At 36.1% G+C, this 24,707-nt stretch overlaps 1 protein-coding gene across 2 annotated transcripts in view; it reads left to right on the forward strand.

The window, feature by feature from the left end:
- RNGTT (RNA guanylyltransferase and 5'-phosphatase) overlaps positions 1–24,707 on the forward strand; it is a 170,772-nt gene that overhangs the window by 53,905 nt on the left and 92,160 nt on the right. For both annotated transcript variants that reach the window (XM_059842477.1, XM_059842478.1), the window contains exon 11: positions 9,378–9,542. In XM_059842477.1, the coding sequence (XP_059698460.1) occupies positions 9,378–9,542 (165 nt within the window). The remainder of the gene's footprint in view (positions 1–9,377; positions 9,543–24,707) is intronic.

Below are 24,707 nucleotides of genomic sequence, written 5' to 3' on the forward strand. Positions count from 1 at the left end.
TCTTGCTTTGCTTTCTGCTGTTCAGTCTGGGAGAGGTGCATTAAGTTTACTTTTTTCTTCCTCCTCCAGTTTTTACGGTGCTGTTTATTGAGAGCAAGGGCAGCCTGGTCAGATAATGCATTTGAGTATCCTGAAATTACAAAAGGGCAGCATTACAGTATAAGAAGAGCAAAAAATAGTGGCTTATAGGGTGGAGAATCAACAGAGTAAGGGAGTGATGCTGCAGAAGCTATTGGGTCTGTGAAGCAGGATTGATGTATCATAGCTACTAGTCATTTTAAAGTCTTTCTTGCCTTATTCCCCTTGCCTGTTAATCACCTTTTATCTATCATTAAAAACACCACAATTTGAAAATCTTCTTATTTCTTTGGTAAACTTTCAGACAGCTACCTTGTGCTTGCTTCATTTTTACTCCTTGTATTTCAGTAAGGTGCACAGCAACTGAAAAGTAGCATTTCTCCTAATTTTTGCATCACTTTAAAAAAAAATTCTCCTTTGCTATGATGCATGCAAAATTTAGATTGTTGTTGAAGAGTGATAATTAGTACATGCTGACCAGGATGTATTTGCTGTTTTCATGCTCTTATTTTTTTATCTAACAAGCTACTTGTTGTTGAGGTCCATTCTCTAGTGTTGTAATTAGCTTGAAGCTTGACTGTTTTACTTGCTGGTTAGATTGTGTGAAAAAAACCCCAACAATTTCTTTCTTACTTTCCTTTCCATCTATTACTTTTAGCCTCCTTTTCCCAACACAGGGGGCACTATGGATTATAGTGAAGGTGGTTTGTTTTCCATATTTTCCAAAATAAGGCTTAATAAAGTATTATATAAAAGTGAAAGGCAGTTAGTTAAATTCTATCATGCCTGTTTTATCCTCAAAATATAAGTGTTCTTATACCTCAACATGAAGCATGTCTCACCAGAAACTTTTTGAATGGTAGATTATCACTAATTGTCAGGGGAAGAGATAGTGTTGCTCCTGGGAGAGGGATACAGGACAAGTAGTTCTCCAAGAGTAGCTTTAGAAGTTACCATGATACTGAATCCTTGATGTTTTTAAGGTGTTTTTGTCTTTGTTTTCTGTACTCTTACTTGCTTACCCTGATGTGATACTTTTTCAGCAAACTGTGAAAATTGCTGTAAAAAAATACCAAGTCACACCTGAAAGTTTAAGTTGGGCTGTAAATGAAAATACTGAGATATTTTAAACCTGAAATACAATTTGGAGAATAAAGTCCAAAACCAATTTTTTTGTTCTTAGGAGTATTCCTTAAAGAGCTTTTCTCAGTATCTTTGTTAAACAATTTTCTGCTTCTCATGATTTGAACATTTAAAACCCCCCACTTTTTATCTGCAGTATCTTTTTTTCTTCTTACACTACAGAAACTTATGATTAAATAGAAAAACTGTGTCCTTCAGCTCGCAGTTTGTGACAGTCATTCCCATAGGTACTGCCAAGTGGACTTAAATCCAGCTTCTGTCTCAAGCAAATATTCAGCTCTCTCAAAAATGTGGCAGTAATCACAGCTGAAGTGGAAGCTGTAAAAACTTTACAGTGAGGCAGGTTTTCCAGTTGCCTTATCATGTCCAGTTTTCTAATTACTGGCAATGAAGTCTTAAACAGGGCTTTTCTTGTCCAACATATTTCAAAACAAAAATCTATAGGCAAAATAGAGTATTGGGGAAATGTCATATGGAAGCAGTGAGAGTGTTCCAATGTTTTAATGTCTTATTTCCCTAACTTAGTTTAATTACTCCTTTTTTGCAATTAATCTAGCAACAATATTTAATTTTTTTCAGCTTTCTCCCTGTTTCTTTCATCTTTTTCCTGTTTCTTGGGGAAAATAACTAAAGAAAAAGAAATATTCAAAGTTAATCAGAAGGATGTAGCAAATATAATAACTGTATATTTCAGGATTGGTTTTATTAAGGTTGAAAGCAGGACCTCAGTAGTATTTTCTTTTTCATGCCTAATTAGGAGAGGATTGGGATTATTCAGTCTGAAAGAGAGAAGGCTTAGGGGGCACATTATTGCAGCCTTCCAGTACCTGAAGGGAGCCTAGAACAGATCTGGAGAGGGACTTTCCACAGGGGCCTGTAGTGATAGAACTATGGGGAATGGATTTAAACTGGAAGTGGGCAGGTTTAGATGAGATAGTAGGAAGAAATTTTTCACTGTGAGCTTCGTGAGGCACTGGAGCAGGTTGCCCAGAGAAGTTGTGGATACCCCATCCCTAGAAGTGTTCAAGGCCAGGCTAGATGGGGCTTTGAGCCACCTGGTCTAGTGAAAAGTGTCCCAGCCCATGGCAGGGGATGGAACTGGATGATCTCTTAAGTCCCTTCAAACCCACACCATTCTATGACTCTAACAAGTTTTAATATCCTGAGTGACTGCTGTGGTCTAGGAGAGAATGTGAATACTGTATTTTCATCCTTTTTAGAATATTTCTCTTATTTAACATAAGTATGAAGAATACCACTTTCTCTTGAAATGAGTATTACATTTTCAGTGTTTCTTACTCATAAGCTAACCATGTACACAAAGAACTAGATCTAAAGACAGATTGTGTACTGAAATGATAGATACTTGCAAGTCTTCAGGTGTTACAAGCTGATACTTAATTTTTAGTTCTATCATGGTTTAGGCAACGTAGGTGGTTCCTTTTCTAAGATAGTAGTTGTGAATAAGTACTGATTGTTACTATTTCTCCCCTTGTTTCTAGTTTTTACAAGGCTTCATACTAACTGTACTAGACAGTCTTATTTTAAATACCATAAAGTGATTTATATTCTAAAAACACTAGTGCCACAATCTTTTCAAGTATGAAATGGCTTGAATAATGTTTTTAAGATGAAGGAATTTTCCCACGGTTCTTTAATTCACTGCAGTGATAATTCTTTCTCATAAAGACAACCGTATGAAAACCCAGCAATAGCTATTCCTATGAAGAGTCATTGTGAATGGCTGATAGAAAGCAGAAAGTGTGAGGAGAGTAGAAGCAGAAAGAGAAAATATTGACTGCAACACATACTAGGTGGTCCAATTAAGTATGGAGGGAAGAATACCTCCATACTACATGCAACACAAGCACTAGGAAAAATAATTAGAAAAAACAGAAGCAGTAAAATCCTGTGTTTGACTTTGAAGATAGCCTAAATTCAGTGTAAAATAAATTATTAAAACTTATATTCCCATATGCAGTCTTTTTGTGTATAAATATCCCATGGTGATAATGACTCATCTATTTTATAATTAGGGTTTTTTAGAACTATGATTTTTTCCTTCTGTAATTGAAGTGGGAAGTTCATCTACTCAAATTACCTGAGGGGAGGCAACCAGTCTAGACAGAACAGGATTCCTTTTTGTTTTAATAATTTACGTCCCAGTAAAATCCCCTTATTGAGTTCTGATTTTGAGGGCTCAGAAGGATTTCTAAATGAAGTCACTGTACATGCAATCAATGAATTTGACTGAGTTGTCTGTTCTCTGAAAATAGCAACTACTAATCTTTCAGTGCCTAACTGGAGCTTTGTTTTCAAAAGGGAGGGCTTAGGTGTTCATCTGTGCTAGATGCTTGTTTCCATAATTCTGCCTCTTTATTGCCCAGTATTGGTGATGAGAATCATAATTCAGTCACTTCAACTGATTGTAAATATTCTGCTGTATATGCTACCTTTATACTGGTGGTGCAAATTTATCATCCAGTTGCAATTACAGAGTTTTATGGGTTTTATTGTGAATTTGTTTGAAGTTTTGAGCAATCTAAGAAGAGTAAGAGAGAGACCAATGTCTGGAGTACAATCTACTTTTTCTGTTTTGGTCATATCTGTTTAGTCACAGTTTTGACAGTCCTGCTGTTTTGTTCAAGTTATGTTTACTAATAAAAAAACCTCATGGAGCTATATTTGTATGTTCTGTTAGACCTTGGTGTCATCCTTTGGCTACTAACTTCTTTCCTTTGTACATTTTAAAATTTATTTTCAGTCATTATTTTTTAGGGAAATACCAGTAATTTGATATATGTCTCAAGCAATATTTTTAATAGGTCTGATTCTTCAAACCGTTTTTGTTCTGTGGTAAATCAGAGCAGTATTCCATTGTAAAAAACAGCAACATCTAAATTGTAATCATGTTCCTGGAGCACACTGGTTGTATTATTACAATTGAAACAGTATTTCCCACGCTGTACCTCGTTTATGCTAAGACAAACTTTAGAAACCTTTTGGAACTGCTGAACAATTCAAACATTCAAAACATGTATGACAATTCTTTGCCATTGTCATACATGTTTTGAATGTTTGAGTGAAAAAAGTTAGAAGACCCCCAACATTTTAAAGTTAGGTAACTGCCAAAATTTTAAAATTAATTTTTAGATTTGATTGATTGTCATGCCTTTTGTGTTTTAGAAATAAAGAACCTAAGGTATATAATTCTATAAAATTTTTCATTTCCCTAATACTTTACTTTTAATTCTGCTTCAAAAAGAAAACTGCATAGGAAATGAAAAAAGCCTTTTAGACATTGAATATAGTAATAATCTTACTTGGCAACTCAAACAGCCTTTTAGATTATTTGTATATAAAGCTATGTGTACAAAAAAAGCAGGTCTATAAAACCATGGTCAGAAGAAATATGTGCCAGATCATTAATATAAAACTAAAAATATTAGACTGCGTGGTCTTCAGAAGTTGGGAGAACTAATAATGGGCTTTCGTTGGGAATACAGATGTCAGCTGTGGGTGTCTTGAATTGTCAATATTAACATTAAACACAGGGTAGAATATCAGGCTGAGCTTATTCTTTATTCTTCTCTCAAAATCATTAAAGCTAAGACAGTTGTCACATATGTTCTGCTCCGGCTCAGTAAGTGAAGATGTGCATGGACGTATATCTGTGTGTGTGTGCTGAATTATTCATGTGTCAGGTACTGCTCTGGAGAAGCAAATGGATCATGCTTTGCTGGTGGGTACACTTCAGCCATATCTCATGGAGGAAAAGAATAAATATTCTCAGTTTATTCTGGCCCATGCTGGTTATCAGCTGTGTGCAGAGGCCCAGGCATTATTCTTTTTACTATAGCTGCATTGCGGAAAAAAGCACATAAATACCAAAATCAAAGATGAAGCACTTATATGGAATTTGGTGCCTGTTTAGCATGGTGTGTTCACTGCATCCATCTAGGTTAAGGACTTTCTGTGTAAGACTTATGGAATTTGCTGAGCTGTGGCCATGAGGTAACCTTAGAGACACAGGGGAAGGGAAACTCAAACGTGGATCCTCAGGGATACCTTTCTCCTTGTGGATAGAGGGGCAGGATGTGCAACGGAAATCACGTTAGCCTCTTATCCCAGTCTCAGCCACTCCTGCCATCTTGCTGTATGTAGTGACCTGGGGTTTGAGTTCCTCACCTGATGTAGCATGGGGTTGTGACTTCAACACTGAGGACTCTGTGAACCGGGTGGAGGGCAGGAGCAAAGCCTGACACTTGTCCAAATTCTTTCTTCTGGCATTCATTTGGAGCATTGTTAGAGGGACTGGTCTTGTTGGGTGGGTGGGGTTTTTTTGGTGGTGGCATTTTTTTATTTTCTTTTTTTTCCTTTGTTTTTTTCTAATCTCCATTCAGCTAATAAATTGCCTTCCTCCATCTGCTCAAGACAATGGATATTAAATGAGCTGCAGACCCTGTTTTTCAGTGTTTTTAAATCCATTTCTTTTTTGTGATTCTTATGTGACTTGTTAGGTATGATTTCTGTTGAGAAGTTAATTTGAAAAAACTGGAGTTTAAATTTAGAAATATTGAGTCCTGGGTGGATTTCAAAGTTCAGTAGAAATTTCATCTTACGTTTTGAAGTTGTGTGGAGGATGTTTTAACATCAAAACTATATTTTGCAAGCCCACTCCATGCTGTGACCTTAGTGCAATGCACAGAGTTTCAACAGGTGAAGAAAGCTCAGCTGTGTGAGGAAGAGGTGTGGATTCAACAGATGACTCTTCTGTTAAGGCTTGTGTAAATGATATTTTGCTTTAGGATACATTTTATTTACAGTGGGAGAGAAGTGTAACTTTCTAGCATAGGTAGGAGATACATGCTACTTGTTAATTTTGTTTTACCCTTTGCTAACACACTTATTTTAGGTTAAAAATGTCTAGAACAGGAATTACCATTTTATGTATTTCAGTAACTATGCTGTCAAGCAGTAGTGACCCTCATCCTTCTCAGATGAGTAAAAACCTACATATTGGAATAAGATCTTAATTATCTGAATGCTTAAGTTAGTAAAACATCTGTATTGCCTAAAACATGCTATTACTTAATGCCTGGATTTAGATTATATATGCATCAATGTCTTGGTTTTTGACAATTATTAAATGTGTGCTTTATACATTAAATAATCTCTTCCTGGTTTTGTCAAGGTCTCTGAATTATTTATTGCAGCCTACGTTGCCCTCCTACTTATTTGCTAAAAGTTCAGAATTTTATCACTTCAAGATTTTGGCTATGTCTGGGAAAAATGTGTTGTACATTAGCAACATTTTTTGTAATTATGGGAAATGTCTAATTACAAAAAAAGAGCCACTCTCCTACAATATTGCTTTTATTTGCTATGTCCTTGAGTTAAATTCAATTATGTGCTAATTTTCTTATTGCTAATGTCCTGTACTTTTGTAAGAATGAAATACTCTTTGACTTCTTAGTTTACTCGTCTGATGAAGAAGTAGCTTGGCAGCATTGTCTGTGTTTTCCTTTCTCATATGATCTTATGTCAACCTAGCTTTGACCTTTATTTGATGGAACCTAGTGGTAATATACCCTTCTACTTAACAAGCTTTAAAATAGAAATATATGATTGGCAGAACTGCAGGAAATAATTAGTTCCAAGTAGATGAGAAAAGTGAAAGGAATATTTTAAGGAAAATAAAGTGATTCAGCTGGTTTATGGTGCATATGAAGTTGCCTCAGCTTTTAATTTAACTGTTTATGGATGGAAATATAAATCACTCTACAAAACCATTTTTTGAAGGAGTCATTGTAAAAAAGCTTTCTAAATAACCTAACTGCTTATAGGCTTATTGGAAACTCAAATGTATGAAATATTAATTAGTTAATTTGCTCTTTCAGACCTACTAATAAAATGTGGCTGAGTGGGAAAGATACTATAGGGAAGAGAGCATGTGCACTAGATATTGCTGAAATCTGCCTAGAGAATTATTGGGGTTCTTTGAAGTGATAAAATATATATATACACGTTTCCCAGGAAAGAATTCTTCAATCAGTTCTTCAGTCAGTTGTTACAGAGGTTGAGATGTGTTTTCTGTGTTTTAATTACATGTACAAACCAGGGCAAGCTCAGTCACTGTATGGATGAGTACTCAAGTATGCTACACAGGGGGAGGAAAAAAGAAGAAAGGAATGATTGATTGATTGATTGATTGATTTTCCAACATTTTGTCTGAGGCACTCAAAAATCTGTAGATCATGTGTCTGTATTCTGTGAGAAGTGAGTGAAGAGTGAACCACTCTCTTGCCCCTTGGATTTTTCCATACTCTTAATTTTCCATTCATTTTAATGGCTCTTTACTGATAAGACCTTCATGTTTGAAAGGAGGACAACACTGAAGGCAACATTACCAGCCAGCTAAGCTTTCTTCTTCACGAGCATGGGTCAGTGAGCAGAGATTAGGAGGCATTTCACCCATGATGTCTGCCACAGGCTTTGTGCAAGATGTGCTTCCCCACAGAGTGATGGTGGCTGTGCTGCCTGCTCTTATGTAGACTGAAGCAGAGTCCTAAAAGAAAGTGGTTGTGAGTTACGTGTGGTATGGGAGCAATACATAATTCTTGAAGCTGTTGCCGTGAACAACTGGACTTACGATAGAGGTCTAGTAGGTTCTAATGCTAGCAAAGAAATATAAGACAAGCTTAATGCTGCTTTGGGAGCATGAAATGTCAAAGGTTTTGCTGAAAGCCAATTTGATTTTGGAAAGAACTGATTAAATTCATGTTATTAGAAATAGACACACTGTTTTTCTCCTAATTGAGACACCTGTTCAGATACTACTTGCTCTCTTACCTTTGTATGCCTCATCAGAATGTCATTTTGCCATTTTTGTTTTTGGCCTTCTTTCCAGTTGACCCGCTCAGATCTTCTCTGATGCATGTTGGAGCAGTGCTTTTCTCCTTTGAGCTGCCTTTAGTGCAGGAGGTACCTGGTACCCAGTTCTTCTGCTCAGCTGTACTGCTGCCGCTGATGATTTGAGTTCCATGTCTTCCCAGTTTCCTTTGCTCATTGCTTTCAATTTTTGAAGAATTCTGGTTTGCAAGCAATTCTTATTCCCCTTGCCTACAGGGAATAAGCTCTGTGAGCTTATTCCCTGTAGGCAAGGGAGGACAAAGGAATGGGTTTTGAAAATTATTTTCTTGTGTGAATGGGGTGCCAAAATGAAGGATGATCTCATGTAAATAACTTTCTGTGCTTAATCACACTTGTAACAATGCAAATCTATGAGTTTTGTGTCATTGCTGTGAAAGTGACACCTCCGATTGAAACGTGCTTTAGAATTTATTAGTTGACAGTGGCTTGTTTTGTTCCAGTGATATCCATAGCGTGTTTTCCTCACCATCTATTGCTCAAAGTATAATGAACTCCATTACAAGCTGTTACTAATCTGACAAATGCGCATTTTGAATGCTCATACTGATCTGGTGCAATGCACCAAATGTAAAAAGAACAATGTAAAGCTGCTGGTTTATTTCAGATCTTGAAAGGTCAGGATATGCTGCTGAGGCTTAGCGAAGGGTTTTACTGCCTTTTTGTGACTGAGCTCTCAAATATCTTGCAGGTTTTTGTAGCCATTGTTTATTGGCACAATTTCCAACTGCACCTATTTTTCTCTTTTCTATGGCAGAAAAATGAACAATAATTAATGTTTCTTTCAAGGCATAAATATGCTGCACTTGGAGCAAGGAGTTCACTTAAATGTGTAAATCAAGTGTTGCTTTGTCATTAAAAGTATTGTGAACAAAATGATCTAAATAACTTCAGAAGAAAGCTATGTGGAGAAGTATAGCTGCCATATAAAAGCTATAATTAGGGAGTATTTAAATTATTTTACTTAACTTCAAAGGTATTTAGGTGTTTAAATCATGTATGTTTGAATGCATATTACAGGTTTCTAGCTCTCTGTGAACTTTGATTTGGTTAAACCTCTTATAGCCTGAGAAAAAAATGTTTGAAAACGACACATTTGGGAAAAAATTTAGTAACTTGATAATTCTTCTATGTATCTGTAATTTTCTGTATATTTTGTTAGGAAAACTTATATTGTTCAAATAACTTGGTGTTTGATTTTAATACTGATTTTTGTAACTTGGCAGGGACAGCCTGTTGGAGACTGTGATTTTAATGTTCGACTTGCATGTATAGAGAAAGAGATTATATTTCCACGCCATGAAAAGATGAAAAGTGGTCTCATTGACAAGGCACAGGAGCCGTTCAGTGTTCGAAACAAACCATTTTTTGACATTTACACTTCCAGAAAGGTAAGCTTGATTTCAGTTGTTTTATCTTGTAGTACTGGAGGCTGTATAACAGTGGTAGGTCTAGGTTTTCCTTCAGCATTTTTGTTGTGTCTTCCAGTGAGTTCGTCTGCTAACCAAATGTTTAATAATTGTTGTGGGGTGACTGGCAGCTTGGGATATTCTGAAAAGTGGGGTTTTTTGGTTTTATTACTTATCTCAGGTTTTTAGAAAACAGTATTTGAAGATATCAATAAATCTGAAGTACCAGGTAAAACTTTAAGGACCTTGCAATCTGCATTTGAGATGATTATGTTTCAAATGCAGTTCAGTCAACAATTTTTTACCCTAATGTGTTGCCACCACCTTAAAAGCATCTTTGAGATATGAATATCTATACACTTCTAATTTATTGGAATATTTGGGGTTGGTGTATGTCTTCTTTGGTTTTTTTCCTTGGATTTTTATTTTGTTTTTGGTTGGTTTGAAGTGAGTGTTTTAAGTATCAATCATGAAAGACTCTAAAGCCTTCAACATTTTGGAGTTTAGGATGCACATTTTTCTTTTTGTACAATGTACGTTATAGAGTATTTTTGTCCTCATTTAAATCAGTCTTACCTAGTGAAATATGTTCTTTTTACTACTCTTACAACAGAAAACTTCTTAGGAGGCTTGAAATCTGATCACTGTTTTCAATAAGCAAGATGTTTTATGTCAATATTTGAGAATTGTTTGTATGCCCTATGATAACTGTAAGGAGTTTTAGGTAGCAGTACCAGTATTGATGTGAAGTTTTATCTAAGGCAATACTGGTAAACACTTAAGAGAAATAATTATTGGTTCAAAATAGATTTCAAATCTATAGCTGCTCAAAAGAATAGTATTAATAAAAATATATTCTCGAAAGATCAATATACAAACTAAGAATTATTGCTGCTCTTACTTACCTCAAAATCTTATTTCTATTTCATTACTTCTGAGTATGATTCCTGTAACACTTCCTTAGGGCAATGAAAAAAGCCTTGCATTTTCATATTCATCATAACTTTGTGAATTTTTCATTATGTATGGTCAGAATGGACTATAAAGAGTAGTCCAGTCTATTGAAGCATTGCCCCCTTTTCTGAAAAAAGACTGTTTAAAAATAGTATTGTTTTGCCCAAAGGATCTTTATCCTATTTTTATTTAGTCATCTCTGCAACTATAGCAACAAACGTAGTGATGAATGCCTCATCAGTATAGCTGAAAAAGCGAGCAGACTTCCTCTTGCATCAGTGATGAATGTCTTGAGAGGGTTTGCCAACTCTATGTGCAGGACAGCAAGGTCTGCAGGAAGACAAGGAATACCTTCTATCCTCTAAGTCTGTTCATATCCGTCAATCCCTCTCCAGAGACAGGTGCTGCTGAATGGATCCTAAAGGATGACAAGTGGGACCTGCTTAGGTAGATCTTCTACTTATGTTCAATTAGATGTTCTTCTTTTCTTTTCCAAGAAGAGTTGAATCCTTTCATCTTTAGAAAGGATCTAGCAGGATCCTTCCTTTCTTGACTATAATGAGCAGCTTTGTGGTGCTTAGTTACTGGCTGGGGTAAAACCATTACAAGATGCTTAAAGATTTACACCCTTGAGTGGTCTCAAAAAAGCTGTGATATTTTTAAGCCTGGGTTTCTTCCCTACTTTCTTTGCAATGTATTCACTGAGAGAAGATGTGGCTTCTTAAGCTGCACCCAAGGTTGTTGTTTTCAAAACTCAAGGAAGGTAGCAGTCCTTGGTCACAGATAAGATGGTTCTCTGATTGCACCAGCATATTCAAGAGTGAAAAAGTGGAAAACTCATACCTTGTCAGAATGGGTTTCATAAAACTTTTGGAGTATGATTTTGAGTTGCTTGGGTTTTTGTTTTTATTTTTTTGGTGGGGTTTTTTGTTTTGTTTTTGGTTTTGGTTTTGGGTTTTTTTCCAGTGTAACTGGGATTTGCTTGGGATCAAGGAAAGAATCAAGTGTACTTCATCACATCTTATTTTTGTTTTGAGAAGCTTTAATTTTTGAAACATGTTCTCAGGATGCAGTTTCAACTTGACAAGAGAATGCTCTAGACCTCTTTTTCACAGTCTCCATCCATCATTCCTTTCTATGATCTGAGTTAAGACATTCTATTCCATTCTTTTTATTAAAAATAATGTATCAGTAAATGTGTGTTAGATTGTGTGGACTGTAGGAAGATTACTCAAAAGGCAGGAGCCTCACTGCTATATTTAATAGCAGAAAAAGTGGCTAAAACTTTTAATTATACCAGAAAAAAAATTCCATGTAGAAAACACTAATTTTCACTGAAAATAACTAAGTTATATAATAACTTAGTTATTTTCAGTGAAAAAGTGGAAGTAATTATTTGAAACAGCAGTAAGCTTTGTGCTGTGTTATAGAATACATCCACTAATGAAAATGTTCTTTGAGTTATGGATTTGGAACTTTATTACCAGAATTGGGTACTGACTGATTTTTTTTTAATCTGGAAATCAATTTACTGTGAAATGAAATGCACTTTTAAAGTGCAATTATCAAGTAGGACAGCGTTTGTAGTTGTGTCTTGAGATTTAGTTTTGGATTTTGGAAATAAAGGCTGTGTCTTTGTAATATTGCCTTCAGGGTTATTTTAAGATGTTTGGATGGACTGTTATTTTTTGTAAGACTAAGTTTTAGTGGTAAGACAAAAGAAATGAACCGTCACTGGAGAGCAGATTGTATATTCTCAGAGTCTCTAAAAATATTGCTTTGTTGAACTCTGATACTGATGAAGAAAGCAGTATCACTAAAGTTTTTTTCCTCTAAAATCAGTTAAGCACAGATTAATATTTTAGTGTTAGCTGGGAACTTCCTTTTAATGTAACTTCCAGGTTCTTTTAGACATTTTTGAGCAAAGTTGAATTTTTGGTGTTTGTCATTACATTTGCATGATTGTTCACTTTTGTTGTGTAGCTTGCTTTCTTTGCATTTATTGGTTTGTATCAGAATTCAAGGAGATGATATGGTCAAATTCTCCCACCCATTGTGTAAGGATTGCAGCAGTCAGTGGAAGAAGCTGAGTTTTAGGTTAGTGCTTTAAATGCTTCATACTCTTAGGCTTTGAACCATGGCCTTGTATTTACAGGAATGTTAGGCTTTTCACCAAGATTTTATTTTCATTATATTGAGCAGGAAGTACAGGTGCATAGAAATAATTATATTCTTGAAAATGGTCCAACTCTTGGCTTTCCTTGCTTAAACCAATTCACAGTTCTCTTGCAATGTTTTTTTGTGTGAACAGTTTCAGTCTGGATGTCATCACTAAAGCCCATTGTGTAGTGAAAATTCTGTCCAGCAGGAGTAGGAAAAAAGTTCCTTTCTGTGCAGTCTGTGGTCCCATGGAGAATTGTGCCCATCACTCTCAATGGAACAAAAGGGCTAAAGGTTAAACAATGCTACAGGTCAAGTGAACAACCTTTTGCAAATGTTAGCACACTGTATGTCAATGACTTGTCAGTTCTTAGACCATTATCTGGTTTTAAAATGACAGCTTGTCCTAGAGGGATTAGAGGGAAGGTAATCTCTGCTAGAAGATTAAGTGGTCTAGGATCCTTTTAAAAGTTTTCAGTTGAATCTGTGAACTGACAAGTGACTTACTTTGTTCTCCTTGTTTATTTCACATTTGGAGTTTTATTTTTACTTTTTAAAACTGCTTTTGTTGTAGTTAGGGGAGGTGGAATATTTAGAGTTTATACCAATAAAGGTATAGCTCCTGTTGAGATGGTTTGCTTTGAAAAATTAAGTGGCTGTGGACTTCTGATGATGCAGGAGAATGTGTAAGTGCACACTTTGCTGCTGTTCATGTATTTTGCAGGCATCTGAGGCAGCTGTAATCTAGTATTTGCATGCCCTGAAAGAGTGAACCCTGATAAAGGGCAGAATATGCAGACATTGCTCATCTGTGTCTGCCAAGAGAGCTGTTAACCAAAACTGACTGGAAATGACAAAACCCTGTCTTATATCTCCAAGTTGCCTACAACATGAGGAGAAGCTTTGCAGTCATGGGACAGAAGACAGAAAAGTTGCATGGCAATAATGGTGGTTGCAGAAATATCAAATACTCTATCTATTTATTGAAGATCTTGAAATCCCCATCTCAGTGGAGAGGGAATGTTACCATCTGGAGGTTTTTTATTGCCAAGAAGATTTGTTTCCTCTGTTTTTATTTTTGTTTTGATTTTCTATGCCTTCAGGAGTAGTTTAATCGGCTCACCTTTTGATCCTGCATTTCCTGACCTAGATTGGCAGCCATTCTTCATGTCTGGCCTACATCATATTCCTCACTCCATCTGTTCCATTCCAAGGTTTTGGCCTATTTATCATCTAATCAACTTTTAATTGTCTTCTAACCCATGTCCCCTCTACCATTTTGTTTTGTTTTTATTTTTAATTTCTTACATTTCTTCCTCACTCCTGTTCCATCTCCCCAAGAATGAAAAGTTTAATGGTGTAAAAGCAGTATTGCCTTATTTCACCCTTAGATGCTTTTCTGCTGGTGTAACCTTCACTTAAATCATCTTTTTGGCATGCTTTTCTTCTGTAAACACAAATAATCATTGACCTAAGGAACTTAGTAAACACATAGGGAATTAGAAGCTGCAAAGATGTTACCTTATACTAGAATTTGAAATCTTTGCAGCTGTCTTATGTCCCAGCATGTAGTACTTCAGCCTGGTTGTTCAAAGTTATTTTACCACATGAGTTGTAAAGGTAAGTGCAGACAATCAGCTGAACTGGTAGCTTTGTAAATTGTAAGATGAAATATGTGACTAAACTGCAGATCTTGAGCTGTGAATGTAGGTTACTGCCACTTGAAATTCAGTGCTTGAACTGCAACTATTTCATGCAGCCGGCTGCAGCACTGCAATGATGTGAATACTATTCAGTAAACATAATTTCTGTCAGTGGGAGGTTGAGGGTAGCAGAGGCTTTGTAGGCCAGTAATGGTGGGGAGTCCAGCTGCTTCTGACTGTTCCTTTACTTTCTGTGGGACAGGGAGGCAGCAGCTATTTGCTTAGATTTGAGTTCCCTCAAGCTAGGGCAAACTTTGACTCAGCTGTGGCTAACTTCTCAGCCTCCTTGCTTTGCTGGAGTCACTTAAGGAGACCCATTCACGAAGAAGAATCTGTGTTTGTTTCCTGGAGTAAACAGAAGAGGATTAGGCTACTTGCTTTTGGTTATTATTATTTATGATGTTGAAGGTCAAATGTAATATTTCAGCACAGTAGTATTTTGGTTAGGAATGAAGTTTTTTTTGTTTTTGTTTAAGAAATTATTCACACGTTAGTTACATTTCACATTTTTCAGAAAGTGATCTACTGAAGTTAAAACAAACAGTCTAGGATATTTCCATGAAGGATTATTTTCATAACTTGTGGCCCATGTTAGATATTGCTAGTGGTACAAATTAAATTAATGTAGAATGATTCAGATGTGGAATATGTAATTAAATTCTGACTTGTCAAGCTATCATGTGAGAAAGAAAGCATTGAAACTAGTAGAAAAATAAAGCTGTATGGATGAAGTGTTCTACTTGGTGCACATTGTAAGTTTAAACATCAGGACAGTACATATTCAGCTTAGCTTTTAACAATTTAACATTAGATTTGAACATTCTAACATTTTTGTAAATTATTTCTTCTGTATTTTGTACAGTGGAAATATTATATACCTTTCTAAGTAGGAAAAGTGTCTTTTACAATGATTTCTTCTTTCAGTTTTATGGCGTATTACCAAACCAGGGAAATGCAAATCTGTTTGGACCTATTTACCAGTTGGTATGCCAGTATGGACAATTGAATTGTATATTTGATATCTTCTGAATTAGTTAGAAGACTCAGCTGTGGTGACTAAGTGGGTCACTCCACTCATTAATTGAGGGGCAACTGTTTAATATTGTCCATTGTGCCACTTCACAGCCTGTCACTTTCCAAACTGCCTTCTGGCAATGCAGCTCCACAGGGAAGCCATCAGCCTTCTCCTATTGGAATGACGTTCAAGAGACATGCACTTAATTTGGATAAAATGAATAAAAGCACAAAGAAAATGGTAAAGATGGGGGTGAAATTTAAAGCAACTTATTATGATGCAAGATTATAGGACATTGCTGTGAGCTGTTTCTTTTCTTGTAATATGCTCAATTTTGAGAAAAAACCCCAAAACCAGACCTTGAACAAAATTAATCTTTAAAATAAAGAAATTACAAAATCTTAGCATTTTACTATTATGGCTTTACAGTTTTAAATTCAACTTTATAGCAAATAAAGCCCTGAAGTGCCATTGCATAGCAGAAGAATCTGATTTTTTAAACATCCAGAATATAAAGTTAAATCTTAATTTTTTGTTAAAATCTATGCTTCAGGCCCAGTATAAAATATTAGCCCAGTTTGAATCAGGAATTGGAACAGTAAATGTATGAAAACATTATGTTCTTGTATATCAGTTTTGTGTCTGACTGAATTATTGTATAAACGGTGTATACAGTTTTGTCTTTGTTGACAAGTCTTATTAGAAATGCTTAATAAAATAAAATCCTCAATTATCTGCTTTAATTAAAACAGACCTATCCACAATTTTGGCAACCAGAGACCAGATTACATTGAAACAGTTTACTCAGGGTCTGGATAACAGATTTACACAGGGGCTGGGTAACAGATAAACCTTATCAATTATGTAACAGTGGAAGATCATTCAGCCCCACTGTACTCAAACCAGTGCCATGCACTTCCATTTGAAATCAGAAGAACTACTGAATGTAGTGTTTGGTCAAACCCAGAGTATTAGGGAGCTTGCAAGCATCAGTGTAATGAGAGCCATGCTCAGTTGAAGATGTTACATTTTACTGAGCATCTTTTGCATTCCATTCAGGAATGTCATAGATTGCAGCTAATGTGTAAATAGATCAAAGCATTTGCTAGTGGAGAGTATTAAATCTCCTCTGGCTCCAGCAACACTGTAATCTCAGATGGGTGTGTCGTGCCAGGTAGGAGAGTGTGGGGAGAGTGATGTGGGCGACATCCCCGTGCCTAAAAGAAAGAAAATGAAGGCACCATGCAGTTTGAAGCAGAGAACTGTGAAGAGCTCAGCACATGAAATGGCCAAGCCATGAAATATATTGCTGTTTCTTTGTCAAGAAAAATAAATATGAAATTTTGCTGTTTGGCAGGGTCATTCCCACAAAGCTTCCAGGAGTCCACATTTCTCTAATTTTGAAGCTATCACAAAAGTCAAAGTTTCTTGGAGGAGCTTATTTCTGTTATTTGAAAGAAGCATTTGAAAACATTGTACTTAATTGATGTCAGTTTCTCAATTGTGTTTTTGAGAAGAGATTGACAGTAAGAAATGCCTCATGCTTATTTTGAATTCAGGAATGCAGATGTGCTGTCAAATTAAGCATTAACACACATAGTGCTTATGTTATTCTTGGGTATTGTTTTGAATATATTAGGTGTGCAACCTTTGGAGTTGTTCGCTCAGAACCAGCACATGGGTGATAGCTCAGGGGAGCTCTTACTGTAGCATGCTCTAGGTTTTTCTAAGATGTCTCCAAATAATTAAGAAACATGGCATACAGCTAGTGTTATTAGCATATTTGAAGAGTGCTGGTAATGAATTGGCTGCAAATCCAAGAGGATATTAAAAAAAAAAAATTAGAACCATCAAACTTGATTCCCTGCCACCCTCACAATGTATTTTACTCTTGTCCACAACAGCACTTTTTTCCTGTGTGGTTGGGTAGTGAAACCAAGCTAGTGTGGTACTTTGACTTTCACATCCAAGGTTGCATCCCAACATGCTTTTTCCTAAGAGGTGCCTCATGGCACAAAGCAAGCTACAGGGTTTAATTTCTTTGGCTTTCTTGCTTGGAGGTGTTGCTCATTCCCTATCACATGAGTATAAACCTCTCCTGGAAAAAATATATGGACTCCAGTGAAGACTTTTCTGCAGAATTGCTGTTCTAAAAGGTAATGAAGTGTGGTGTCATTAGAATGCTAATGACCAGTCACTAGTAGTTTGGGTCCTTGTCAGTCACTGACTATGAAATTATATGGGCAAATGGTTGAGAAAGACACTCTCTAGTAGTTGTGGTTCTTGGAATTATGTTATTTTTGGTCTATGGTCTGCTGACTAGCATTAACTCTTCAGCATATTTGACTTTTACATGTTTGATTTTGACACAAAGGAGTCTGGGAGCCCTGCACATCACCTTTTTCAGCAGGAAACAGACTACTTGGAGCAAAAGTGCAGATTGCAGGTACCAGTGGCAGCCTAGATCTGCAGCCTTTCAGCTTCATCCACTTGGAATGCAAGAGGGCCATCAAATAAGAACATGTTAATAATACATCTGAGAGAGCTATTGTTCTGATGAGATATGTAAATATTTCTTTCAATGCTCCTGCTGAGTTTCTAACTAGTTGTAGGCAGAGGGGAAATACATAGTTGCCAGAGCAAACCCAGAATTAGGTCACCTTCCTTCCTCTCTGTGCATGCACCTGTCTGTTGCCACTTCATGTTATTTCAACTTTGCTGCTCACAGTGTTACTAGTGCAGAGCTTCAGGAGGTTTGGTGGAAGTACGCAGGTGACTTCCTGTCCTGCTATAATGGGCTGTACATGGGAGAGGTGACCCCTGGTAAATCTGACCTCCACAAAGTGCTGGGAAATACTAGAAAGTGACCCTCCTACAAAAGGGTTTCTTCTTACCGTTATCTGTAATTAAAACAAATGGAAGGCTATCATTGAATGGTGTTTTGTGGAATATGAATTTCAGATTGAGCATCCTCTAACAGTGTTTTGCTAGATGAGCCGTTAAGACCATGTGTATTTGAATACCATGAGTGAACAGGAATGCTTGCTGAGCATCCATGGAGGAGTGTAGAGAGGAAGCTACATACTCCTCTTGCAAAAAAAAAATTGTTCCTAGAAACTGGTCAGCCTGTGAAATATTCAGTATTATTAAACAAACCTTTGACTGACCTTTCAAAAGAGAGAAACATGCTTTGCATGCTCACTTTTTTTGGGCTTCAAGTTTCCTGTCTTTATCAGGTCTTTAGTACTGGATTCTGGTCTAGTGTGTTTAAAATTTTTAGGGTATTCCTTATGGAATGCTTAAAACATACTTCAGTGACCAGTTGTTGCCAATGTGTTTTTGTTGTGGCTGTTGGCTATACCTACACCTAACAGATGGCACTTGTGTACATTGACAAGCTGTGGGATAGCTGAGCATTACTAATAAAACCTATCACATGTTAAACTTGACCTGACATTAATCAAGTTTTGAATGCTACAAATGATTCATGGATAATAATTAGTCTCTTGATCATATTAGTGAACATCAGTCTCACAATGCTGCCATTATCTGCTTTCATTCTTATAAGGAACAAATCTATTGCCATAATTAGGTGTTTTTCATGTCTTTTGAGCAAAAATGTTCTGTATGATTAACTTGGTAAAGAGGTTATTTTTAGTCTTTCAGTATGATTGATTTCAGAGTTTCTAGTAAATTAACAAATTGAAAGGTTTTCGATAAAATAATATTTTATAAAAAGTATACATTTTTAACTTTTATCAACTGAAAAAATTCCCATGTGTCTTTACACAGTCATTTGGTATATTTTTCATCGTTATATGATTCAGCTGTTGCCAGAGATTACACAGTTCGAAATAGCAGTGATTTTGTTCAACAGGTGAACATTGGGAGTTTACTTTTACTCTTTTTGTTTAGTTACTGGGTTACTGGTTGACATCAAGTGCTTTCCATAAGTAAGTGTTCATACAGACATAATAATGTTTGCAGCTTTTCTCTGTTTTTGTCTAGAATTAGCATCTTGAGTTGGATAGCTGTGTGAAAACTAGGATTTGAGCTTTGAGCATGAATTTTTAAAGGATTTTCATACAGTTTTGCAGCCCTGATTTTACAGCCCAAAAGCATGAAATTTCTTTTTAAGTAATGAGCAAGTGAGAAGTTATACTTTGTGTTCCTTATGTAGTTAAGGCAAAGTAGATAATTTCACTGGTTTACTAAAAATGTAGCAGTTATCTTCAATATGTGTTGGTTCCTAATTAGCATAGGAAACTTCTTTAAGCAATTTCTTCTTAGAGAGCTCAGTTTTTAATTTATTTTCTGCAGTTTTTGATCCTACTTTTCCTTTATGCATATTTTAGATCATTGACATGGGCCAGGAAATACTTGTTAGTTCATGATTTTTTCTTAGCATATTAACTTTAGAATATTTAGTATAAGCTGTGGTTTTCTGACTGTACTCTCAGTTATTATCATGCATTTCCTTTCTTGCCTTTTATTGCTGGTAAGATAAATATAGCTAAATGCAATGACTAATGAAGGAGGATGCATTATGGTATTGGACATTACCCTGATGCAGATACACTTCAACTCATACCGTTCTTACCCCATTTATTTGATGTAAGGTAGCATATCATATTTTGATTAGGAAATGAGACTGATGCAGGGGAACTAGGTCATGTTAAATTATTGAAAATCTGCTTTTTAGCATTTTTATAGGTCATTTGGAGGAAAACTTGAAATCATGTAAATGAGAGATCACTTGTGGTTTTGAGAGGGAAATGAACGTTAACAATGAAGCAGAAATCTTTGCTTTATGACCATGTGTTAAGTCACACTCCTGAGACCATGGGCTATGATTTCAGGATCTTCAGAGTTACTTGGAAGGAGCCACTTTGAGGCAAGCAGCCAGTTGTAATAAGCCATTGGCTTGTCAAATACTTTGGCAAGTGCTCAAGTATGCAGAGATCTCCTTGAAAGGAGATTGCTGTGGAAGAGAACAGGGAGTGCATTTTTTCTTGCTGCTGTGGCCCTTCTGGAATATTCTGTCTAGTCTAAATGACATGGTTTCATTTGATAAAAAAAATGGTATCTGTGGGATATCTTTTGAGGACACATTGAAATATTTGAAGAGTTACATCTGCTTCCTTGTGAAATGTTTGAAAAGTGAACCTTGTTTGTAAAAAAAAACCTCTGAAAGATGTCTTGTTCGGAGTCTAAAAAGAAGATCAAGGAAGAAAAGTTGAAGGGACTAAAAAATTGCTGAGAAATAGGAATTAATTTTTTAATTGCAGTACTTCATTGGACAGCTTAATGAAGATTGTGATTCTCCATCACAGCATGCTGTAATTTGAGATTGCAGAGCTTTCTAAATAAATTACTTGGCACTTGAGCATAACACTTGAAGAGGAACTTAAATATGCGTGAGAGGAGAAGGTTTCATCCTCATAGCTGTCTGAAAGTTAGTATGAAATGGTGATCCATATTATATCTGGTTTGGAGCAGGGAGGGGTAGGAAGCAATAGAACTGCCAGAGATGTGTCTTTGATCCTCTCCCACCTGCCCCCAGATTGTTAATTTACACTAGGTTTGTTTAGATCAGCTGTTTTACTTGCAATGCAATGTTAGATGAGTTGTTGGTATCCTGAATGTGAAAAGATAAAAGTCTGCATAGATTGAGTTTCATGTGTTTGTTTTTGGGTTTTTTTTTCCTTTTTTAAATCTATACCTCAGAAGGTGTGTGCTCCCTTTAATCCCTAAAACATGAATTCCCCAGAGTCACTAAAGTTTGTTTTGAAAGTTTTACCATGTATTTGTAGTAATTCAGTCAGTGAACCGAAGTCAAAACTTCTTTGAACACTCTGGTTTGGGCTCTATTTCTGTTAAAATGTGAACTAGCCAACTTCTATTTGTGGAAAGTTTGAGATTCTGGGTTTAATTTTTAAATAATATATGAAAGTTTTCTCCCCTATGACATAGTTACTCACATGGTTTGATGATTTTTTGCTTTGAGACTGAAAGCAAATGTTTGGTTCTTGATACCTTCTCTGCTTTTAGACACAAAACAAACTGAAGAAGACATGGTGCTGCAGGACAGGGGAAACTGGAAGGATCCTGGTGAGAAGGAAGGAGCTACAGCTGTAGCTTAGAGGACCACTTCCCTCTCTTGACATTAAGCTGCATTTGATAGTATTTTGAAGCCTCTCACAGCAGCCTGTGTATCATCTGAAAGGAAGCTTATACCCCACCAAATGCATGCTTACTTCTTTTCCAGGAGGCCTCCTTTTGAAAATACACTGTTTGCAAGCTAGGGTTTGGAATGTTAGTAGCTTGGTTGATAGCTCCATCATTGCCTGATACAGACTGATGTGTTTTTCGGAAATGTGATAGTTGGAATGAATCTGAGCCAGACTATTTTTGCATTATTTTAACTTATCTTAGCATAAAAATCATTCTGTGGGATTTCTGATGTCATTCAAAACCAAAACCAGAATTTATGAAGATTTATGTAGTAGATTTTCTACAGAGATGTATGAGCTCATGTTTATAAACTCGACAGTTGTCAGGATGTGAGAATTTCTTTGAGGCTGATGGTGAGGGCTGTCATCCTTGGAGAAAGGGATAGTCCTTTAAGTTGGACTGAAACCTGAGATGGTGAAGATGCTGGCTCTGTGAAGTTAGGGATGACAGTAGGCCCATGTATGAAGGTGTTTTATGTTCTGGCTGACTGGCAATTCAATTAATAGTTTATTTGTAACTAATACTTTAGAGTGAAGTATGTTCCCTGTTACAGCTCTCTGTAGAGTGAACAGGTCCAGGTGATCAGTAATTCGAAGGTGGGTCTGGAAAACTCCATAGGGACTGCAGGCTTGACAACTCTGGTCCTCCATAGGGACTGCAGGACCAGAGTTGTTCTATCTTGACTTGAAGCATATAGCAGTTCTGAAATTGAAAAAGCAAGGAAAAGGGACATGTATTTTTTTTGTACTATAACATTCAAAGGGATTTTTTTCTGTATCCCCAAGTATTTCAGGAGGCTAGCCTGCAGTGTCAGTTCTGAATCAGAAATAGAGTCAAAATGGTTAGCAGTATTTGCATATTGTGACACAGGAGATCAATAATTGCGATGTGTGTGTGCAAGGACCTTAGTAAAATTATTTTGTTGAAAGTTGATATGACTTTGCAGAGTCATCATTGTATTTTAGAATCCTCATAACTCACATTGTGTTGTGTTTCCATGAGATTTGTTTGTTTTTTGGTTTTGTTTTTTTTTTTAGGAAGGGAAAGGAAAAGGCACAGTAGTGCCTGCTGGACTATGTATTTTATGAATAAGATAATATAACTGAACTCATAGAATTATTTGTCTTGGCTCAGAAATACCAAAACACTAATGAAAACCTACTAGCATTGTATGGAATCTGTATGCAGCTAAATTTTCTCCCCTTCCTGCTGAAGGAGCAAAGTGATTTCTTTGTTGGTATAAGTACAGAGAGATCTCTAAAGCATGAATTTTCAATTGTCTGCAGAAGAACTGCTGACTAGTTCAGTGTTTTAGGAAAATCAGCTTCAGCAAGTTATTAGTGCTCTTTTTCTGTTCTTCTTCTCAGTGGTTAAGGAGCAAGGAGAAATCCTGTTACTCATTATACAGCTCCACTCAGTCCATGCAATTATACCATTCTTTTGCTTAGAGAAGTGTTATTAGATGTAGGGATAGTTTTAAATTTAGTTGAAAAGTATGAAAGGAAGAGTTTAAATAATAAACTGTAATATGAGTATATGGCTTATTGTAGTGTTCACAGGGAAGAAGGTAGCTGAAAGGAGTGATCAAAGTGGATCTCAGGTGGAATTAGATGCCATGAGGCAACATGGAATTGGATGCCAGAAGAGCTGGTTCACCTGCATCATTTACCCATTTTTTATAAAATGTCATTGAGATGCATTGCACTTTATCTGATCCATGGCAGTCATCCCAGTCAAGCAGGTGTGCCATTTATCATGGCGCCGATTAAAAAAACCCATTCTGTTCAAGTTAATTAGAAATTTGAATGTGTGGAACGTTGAACAACGTTTTTTAAAAGATGAACCATGATATTTGCATTTGACGTTCATAAACTGAAAAAATGTAACTTTTTTAGAGTAAAAAATCCTAGCTTGTATGTCAAACATTCCTTTTCTGCTCATTTCCATGTCATTCCAAACCTGCAATGTTCAATGTCTGTGTAATCTGCTGTTCACAGACAACCTTTACATAATTTCTTTCTCGAGAAAATTTTAATGGGAATAATGCCAGGGAAAATGTACATTTCTTCCTCCATTCCCTCCCCCCACTTGCTAATCCTTCCTAGTCTAAATTCCTTTCTAGAGAGAGAGTTATCATTCAAGAACATGTAATTGATGTAATGAGAATGAAAGCAGAATAACTGTGAGTACAAAGTGTAGTTATCTGTTGAGGCTTGCTCTGGATTTAAAATCCTTTTGTCTTTGATGTCTAATTGACACTTGGGTGGAGCTGTCTTAGTGAAAACACTGTGGACCTCCAAACAGAACATGTTTGACTCTGAAACTGGGTGGGAGCTTGATGGGACAGATGCCTTTACATTTTGTAATTCTGTCTAAGTAGTGAATGAAAAGCATCAGAATGTATTTCTGAAATGGAAAAATATTAATTTATATTTTCCTCTCTATTTATCAAGTTGTTATAGTACTTGAATGTAGTTTTCTAAAACTACATGTTCACCAGTATGGAGAGAATTGCAGACCAAACAGCATGGTAATTATTTTCGGCTTTTGCGCATACTCCAACTTTGAAGATTGTTTCTATATTCTTAAGTTTTACTTTGGGATGGAATACATAATTCAGTTCTGTAAGCTCCAACACCGAAGTAACTGTCTACTCAAATTGTCATTTCCTTAACAGCTTCAAAAACAGAGGCAGAAACAGAGGTGATTGATTCCTCTCTTTGCCGCTTTGGTCAATGCCTTTGGATAAGTTCGTCAGAAGTTTGTAAAAAGTAGTCTTAACTAATTAGAAGTTTCTGTTTTGTTTTTCTTTGCTTTTTTTTTTTTTGTTTGTTTTTAAATATCTTTATTTCTTAATAGTAACATTATTCAGTGAGACGTTTTTTGGTACCTGAATTTAATGAAATCAGTCTTGTGCATTTTTGTAAGTTTGAAGCATACTCTTATTACAGATGACTGGCCAGTGAGTTTTGGAACTGCTAAGAAACTTGCAAGTGATCCATGGAAGTTTGCGTAGAAATTTTAAAACCCCATTATTTTTAAAACTTTTTGACATTTGTTTAAATATTTTTTCAATGCACT

The sequence above is a fragment of the Haemorhous mexicanus genome, chromosome 3 (assembly GCF_027477595.1).
Source record: "Haemorhous mexicanus isolate bHaeMex1 chromosome 3, bHaeMex1.pri, whole genome shotgun sequence".
Classification (NCBI taxonomy): Eukaryota; Metazoa; Chordata; class Aves; order Passeriformes; family Fringillidae; genus Haemorhous; species Haemorhous mexicanus.